We start from the raw sequence: 7,708 nt of genomic DNA, 5'->3' as shown, positions 1-7,708 counted from the left end.
AAATTGTAGAAATTTTAACTTAACAACTATTCTTTATACTTCAGTTTCCATATAAAAAAATCTTTGAAATAAATATCGTGGAAAACGGATTTTTTTCCATAAATAGCAAATTATAGTTTAAACAATATAAATATTTACGTGCCCTAAACAAATGTTTCTGATTTCAAATAATATATAAATACACACATTAAAAAAAAAAATCATCAAAATCGGAGCTGTTTCTGAGGATTTTTCGGCTTTATGGAGTCGACTATTAACGAATTGTTAAATTAAATCCTCCGTTGACGAATCGTTAAATTTTTGACAGAGACAATTCGTCAAGTTAACAGTCTGTCAAGCCTTAATTAACCTTATTTTCGTATGCACAAACGAGTTTTCGGTCTTAACAAGTTGTCAAAAACCCTTCGACGGAGAATTAACTTAATGGGTGAAGCTTGACCAATTTAATAATTTGACATTTTGTGTTTTTGTTAAATTTTCAAAGAAAACAAGTGTTTTAGTATCGTTTATATTTTTTCTACAGGTAAGTCGTAAATAAAAATATAACAAATAGGTAATTATCGCTGACTCATCTTAAAAAACAGCTAAAATGGATTCGGATTTGTCGAGTTTAAGCGATTTTTTGGCCTCCTGTGATGGAAACTTTGCAAACACGCACTGTTCGCGTCACATGAAAGTTTGTTTTTACAGCGACTGTGCGACGGTGAATTTTTCCCACATACTATGCGGCAAAGTAAATAATCCTTGTTTTTAACCTTCAAGAAACGTAGAAGAAATACACAATTTTAACTTAATGAAGCTAAGTTTCAACAATATGTATACATTTTGAATTCAATTAGTTTAGAAAATAAAATCCAAAAGAAATGCATAGACAACACAGTAAACCTGTGTTGTCTATGAAGAAATGAAAATAGCAGCGCCATCTGTCGGTTCTGCCTTACATCTGACAATTCTTGGGTGCGTTCCATTAAAATTCGAAAAGTAGTAATTGTTTTTAACATTTTAAATTAAAAAACGTCGGCCAAAAAGCATTCTCGTACATACCTTGCTTGTGAAACATTTTGCAGCGCTTAGTTTATGAAACACTCCGCTGCGCGTCGTGCTTCAAATTAAACTTCGCGCTGCAAAATGTAACTTCCCACACTCGATTGTAAATAGCTATTGAAGAAGCATCTCCAAGGATGCGTCGTCGTGTTCAGAGAAGGGTTCGCATTCGCTTCATTAGAAATAAAGAGGACCCATTTGAATTGTTAGATGACCGGGAATTTAAGCAAAGATTTCGGCTTAGTAAAATGACAGTGGCAAACCTACTCGAAGAAATAGCTCCGGCAATTGAACCTAAAACAAATCGCAACAAATCGATTAATGCCCGCTTACAATTGATAACTCTGCGATTTTATGCGACAGGTGCATTTCAACAGCTCACTGGTGATTATATTCACATAAACCAATCTAATGTATCCCGAATTATAAAACGGGTTACACTGCAATTAGGAAGATTGTCTAGCCAATATATTAAAATGCCAACCACAAATGAAGAAATGTCAAAAACAATGTTTGGATTCTATGCAATTTGTCAATTTCCTCGAGTTTTAGGGGCCGTTGATTGCAGCCATGTAAAAATTCAATCACCAGGTGGTGCAAACGCCGAGTTGTTTCGGAATCGAAAAGGTTACTTTTCTATCAACGTGGAAGCAATTTGTAATGCAAAGCTGAAACTTCTTCATATTATAGCCCGATGGCCAGGATCAGTACATGATAGTACGATATTTAACAATTCGCCTTTGCCAGTTGAATTTCGCATTGGTCAATATGGAAATAGTTTTTTGTTGGGTGATAGTGGGTATCCCTGCAAACCATTTCTATTAACTCCGTTGCTACACCCTGCAAATGCCAGTAAGAGGCATACAATCGAGCCCACATTCTAACACGGAACACCATAGAACGATTTTTTGGTGTATTAAAGCGCAGGTTTCCTTGTCTTGCGTTGTCAACTAAATACAGTTCTCCAAATTATTGTTGCCTGTGGAGTATTGCAGAATATTTGTAAATGATATTGGCATGAGTTTTGGTATTGATAAGTGTAAAACGCAATCAATATGTCGCGGTCGTTACGAAAATTTAGAATATATAACTAAAGAAGGAGAAATCATTAAAAATGTAAATAAAGGAGGATTTTATAGATGTTTAGGTATTAATCAATCAAATCATATTCAACATTCAATTATAAAAGAAAATTTAGAAAAACTATTTTATTTAAGAATTAAATCTATTTTAAAATCAAAATTAAACGGTAATAATTTAATTAAAGCAGTTAATACATATGCTGTTCCATTGTTGGCCTATTCTTTTGGTGTTATAAAATGGTCCAAAACTAATATACAGAATATAAATATTCAAACTAGAGTTCTCTTTACAAAATTTTGTAAACATCACCCCAAATCTGCTATTGAAAGATTTAATTTACCACGCGAAAATGGTGGTAGGGGTTTTTCAAATCTAGAAATTCTACAACACAATCAAATTGCTTCACTAAAAAATTATTTCCTCAATAGAGCTCGTGATAACACTTTTTTTAATGCTTTGGTTTCAGCGGATAAAGGTTACACACCTTTAAATTTAAGTGATAATATAATTTCAGATATTGTTGAGCCAAATATACCTGACACTATAGCAAATATAAAACAAAAGTCAAAAGTAAAAATGGGAGATATTTTAAAGAACTAGAACAACCAGAAATTAATATTCAAGCTTCTCATGCATGGCTTAAAAAATCAAATATTCATCCTGAGACTGAGGGTTTTATATTTGCAATACAAGATCGTGTTATAAATACAAGAAATTATAAAAAACTCATATGCGGTTTACAATCGATCATTGATAAATGTAGGATTTGCGGAACTGAAGGGGAAACCATTGAACACATCATTTCTTCTTGCACATCAATTTAGCAGTTAAATTCAATTTATTAAAGGATACACAACCACATTACATTTATAAACCAGAAAGTTGTTTAGAAAATGACAATTACAAATTATATTTTGATCGGACAGTTTTAACTGACATTCACATTCAGCATAACAGACCAGGAGACCAATTCTTGACCCCTCGTTAGTTTGCATATCGTTCGAATTTTAGCGATTATTATAAAAATCAATTCTTGATCACTCGCAAATCTGCATAATCGCTAAATAATGCTCGCTATTCAACGAGCACACTTTTATTAGTATTTTCATTACAATGACAGTTTAATGTAGAAGTATATTTTGTGAAAGATGCATCGATGTAATATCATCCTCCATTAGGACTGTTCAAAAGTTGCATGGTATAAAATATTTACAATCATCATGGATGAATTAATGAATATTCCATTGCGTGAAAATTTGGAAGTGGCAGAAATTAATAATGAAAACTGTCGTGTTCCGCGTACTCCACATAACCCCTTTCATGGATTGTCGGAAGCAAATTTTATTAAGAATTTTCGTTTATCAAAAAATCTGTGCATGTTTCTTATAGAAACATTAGAACCTTTTATGAGACCAAAACGAAGAGCAACAGATCTCGACATTCAAACAAGAGTTTTAGTTGCCCTAAATTTTTATGCATGTGGAAGCTATCAACCAATTATTGGATGTAGCAAATACTTAGATGTTTCCCAACCATCTGTTTGTCGTGCAATCAAAGAAGTTACGAATGCTTTAAATAATCCAGAGATATTTAACCGCTGGGTACATTTCCCGAATAACTTCGAACAATTGAATAATGTTAGATTAAATTTTTCACAAAAACATGGATTTCCTGGAGTAATTGGGTGTATCGACTGCACCCACGTTGCTATAGTATGTCCACCGGGCCATGATCCCGAACATCCTGAACATCTGTACGTGAATAGAAAAAATTACCACTCAATTAACGTCCAATTAATCTGTGACGCAAATTTGGAAATTATTAACCTAAATGCAAGATTTCCAGGAAGCACACACGATGCCTATATTTGGGGAAGATCTAATGTACAACCGTTTTTAAGAAATTTGCATGCAGCGGGTCACAGGGATTACTTCTTATTGGGAGATTCTGACTACCCTCTTAGGACATGGTTACTGATTCTACTCGAAGAGAACTATGATCCAGGCACTCCGGAATACAACTATAATACGGCTCATAAAAACACGAGATGCAAAATTGGATGTTGTAATGGCGTCCTCAAAAATAGGTTTAGATATTTATTGAAGCACAGAGTTCTGCATGTAAAACCCGCTAAAGCCTGTAAAATAATAAATGCTTGTATAGTTCTACATAACATGTGCATTCAGTATAATATTCCTGTACCAGATGACAATGACATGAGAGACGTTGACTTTGGTATGATGGCTGGAAATGCAGATGAAAATGATAATGAAAATGAAGGAAATGCCTATAGAAGAATTAATCCAGAACTTGCAGAGGGACGAAGAGCAAGAAGACATTTAATTCTCAACAATTTTGTAAACTAAAGTTTATTACAAAAATTCCTTATGTACTCGAATAATTATAAACAAATAGGTATAGGAACAAGTAATATTATAAACTCCTTTATTTAACTAATAAATATACAACAAAACATGTAAGAAGAACGCTCCAATCTATATTAGGTAGGTAACTACAACAACAATCGCTGATCAACAACATGTTCCAATGAATTGCTGATACGTTCCAGCGCTGTAGTCTGCCTTTCTTTTGCCTCTACGCTTCTCCGCAGTAACTCCAACTTTGTTTCATAGTACTTTTCTTTGGACTCAAATTTTATTTTCAAATAATTTTTGTATTCTAAGCTAGCATCGGCCGAATTTGATAAATAGCTAACTTTTCTAGTTTTCTTATGTCTCTCTTGTATCTAACTTTGGTTTTTTTGAGTTTTTGTTGCCTTCCTCTAGAGTTTCTACCACCGAAGTTTCTACAGCTACAGGCGACAAACTAACCGATTCCTCCTCCAAACCAATATTTCCTTCAAATTCGACAATTGATTCCGCGTTATTGTGGCCACCTACCGACACTTTTTTAATTACATCTAGGACATCGTTCTCTATACTGGAGATCGGTATTTCCTCAGAAGAACCTCCTCCAGTTTTCCTTGCATTTTTTTTATTTTGACCCAATTTAGATTTGGTCCTACATCTTAAGTCCTGCCACGCCTGTAATAAGATATTAAACTGTTCAATTCAAATTTCTAATCAATACAAATCAACTGTCCAGAGAAGTTTTTCAAACTAAAATCATTATTTATTTACCATTGAGTAATGTACCTACCTTCCTCCAACCTTTCCAGTCTTTACTACCTCCTGGAATACTATTTAATATGTTGGCAATTTCTTTCCACTGGTCCATTGCCGTCTGGTGGGTAAATGCATTTGAAAATTTTCCACTTAACAATTCCGGCCGCAATTTCATCCCTTCAAGAAGCATCTGCTTCTGTTTTTCAGAAGCCTTTGCCCAACCCCCCCCCCCCCCTTTTGATGCCTTTGAATCCATTTTACCTCTAACGTCAAAATTTCAAACATAACTTTGCTTGTCATTTCCTTGGTGATATCAATTTGAACCCTGTTGCCACTTCTATTGAACGCTCGTTAACGCCCATCGTTAATTAGATTGCGAATGCTCGTCAAGAATTGACCAAAAATTAATCATTCGTTAAAGTGTGATCGCAATTTATAGTATACGCATTTTAGCGATTGAAGTCAAGAATTGGCCTCCTGACATTATTATTTTAAATAAACAACAAAAGCAAGCATATCTTTTAGATATAGCTGTTCCAAATTCACACAATATAACACAGACATACAGGGTGACTGACGAAAAACCTTTGATGCTGTATCTTGCTTTATTTTTTATCCGATTTGAATAAATGACACTTTTAAAAACACTTCAATACCAACCAAATAAAAAAAATATATTTCGTTCAGTTCTTGACAGATGAACATCAGCTTCTTTTTTTCAAATAGCACTGTACATTTTTTTTTTATTGAGTATTGTAGAAATTTGTCTTCTGAATATAAAAATGCAAAAAACTATACTAAAGTCAAGAAATTAAAGAGTAAATGTACAAAATTTAAAAATCAAGTGACCAAAATAAACAAGAGAGAAGTTTGTTCTAAATGCTCCAAATGTCTAAGTAAGCTCTGAGTATTCATTTGTCAAAACAGTTTGATAATATAATGTTGCTGTGGAAGAAAATTTTCAAAGACAATTTAGTGTTAACCTGTGGTGTGGCATTTTTGGAGATTTGAATCTATTGGATTTCTTTATATTCATTTGAAACTTTCGAGACAATGTTTATTTGACCCCACCAGGTACCCAAAAAGAGTTAAGAAAAAAGATAGTGCGAGTATGTCAAAAAAAAAAACGAAATTTTTTACTGAATGCAAAGGTGGGCATTTCTAGAAGGTATCGATAGTGTCTGCAACAGCATTGAGGAAATTTTGAGCAACTAGAATAGATTTTGTAGTGTTTACAAATTTGATTACTTGATTTTTGATTTTCAATTTTTTCCATTTACAATACATTTTTTGTTTTTCTTTTAATGTAAGAATATTCAGAAGAAGATTCTTTATAAGAACGAATAAAAAAATATATAGAGTGTAATTTGAAAAAAAAAAAGTTGGCTATCGTCTGTCAAAAAATAGATGTCGAAAAAAATATCGAATAGGATAATAATGAAGTGTTTTTCGAACTATTTCATTTGATGTGTCATTTATTCAAATCGGATAAAGAATAAGTAAGATACAGCGTCAAAGGTTTTTCGTCAGTCACCCTGTATAATACAAAAATTAATAAATATTTAGAACTCTCCGTTGCTATGAGAAATCTTTGGTGTTCAGAAAAAAATTCGATTTTACCATTTATAATTTCAGCAACAGGAATAGTACCGCAATCTCTTTTTAAAAATTTAAAAATTTTGGACTTAGAGAACACATTGGTGGTTGAAATTCAAAAAGGTATATTATTATACTCATGTCACATCGTGAGGAAATTCCTTAACATTGACACAGAACATAAAACACAAAAAAGTCAAAATGTGGAGGCGAAACGCCGGTAATTATGTTGATAAGCACTGCACTATTACTTGATAATAACTATTATCCGTAATAGTGTTTGTACTCCGGCAAAATTGCCGTGCCGCCGGGTGGAGGTGGGATACGAAGTAAATTACAAAACGATATTTTAGACATTGAGGAAAACATAGAATTGGATGAAGAGAACGAGGACGAGGATGTTGCAGAAAACAACGCTAGACAAGAAAACGAACAAAATCCGAATTACGCTGTTAGAAATGCATTAATTGCCACTGTATTTGCTCGTTAATTAAAAAAAAAATTAATAAATGTTAAACTCTATTTAACAATCGGTCATATTCGATTTTTATTTTTTTTTTAATTCAATTTGTTTTATTTTGCGATCTAATATTGCCGTTTTTAATTTCTCCTGTTAAAATTGTCATTTCAGTTGGCTCAATTTTATTCGCGGCCGTTTTATGAGTCGTTTGGGATGAGGAGGTCTGGTAGCAGGTCCAGGTTCGGGATTAGGCGTTGGTTTTGTTCCAGGAAAAGTTTTCTCTGGAGGTGCTGGCTCTGCTTCAGAAACTTAACAAAACGGGGGGGGCACAATGCTGTCCAAACTAAAACAATTATTAGATTAAATGATGCGAATAACAGATAAATTCTTGGGTTGTCGT

The 7,708-nt window shown here is 33.3% G+C and overlaps 1 protein-coding gene across 1 annotated transcript; it reads left to right on the top strand.

Moving 5' to 3' along the window:
- Positions 1-1,456: 1,456 nt before the first annotated feature.
- On the top strand, positions 1,457-6,565 carry LOC138129294 (putative nuclease HARBI1). Its single transcript, XM_069045599.1, has one exon. It carries the CDS (start codon positions 3,348-3,350, stop codon positions 4,491-4,493), a length of 1,146 nt encoding a protein of 381 aa, XP_068901700.1. The 5' UTR covers positions 1,457-3,347; the 3' UTR covers positions 4,494-6,565.
- The last annotated feature ends 1,143 nt before the right edge of the window (positions 6,566-7,708 follow it).

Source organism: Tenebrio molitor, chromosome 4 (assembly GCF_963966145.1).
Source record: "Tenebrio molitor chromosome 4, icTenMoli1.1, whole genome shotgun sequence".
NCBI classification, from domain to species: Eukaryota; Metazoa; Arthropoda; class Insecta; order Coleoptera; family Tenebrionidae; genus Tenebrio; species Tenebrio molitor.
This window is presented reverse-complemented; position numbering and strand designations above follow the sequence as displayed.

Bases quoted from the DNA above. Each gene is read 5' to 3' on its own strand.
- LOC138129294 (XM_069045599.1), top strand. From the start codon at position 3,348: ATGGATGAATTAATGAATATTCCATTGCGTGAAAATTTGGAAGTGGCA.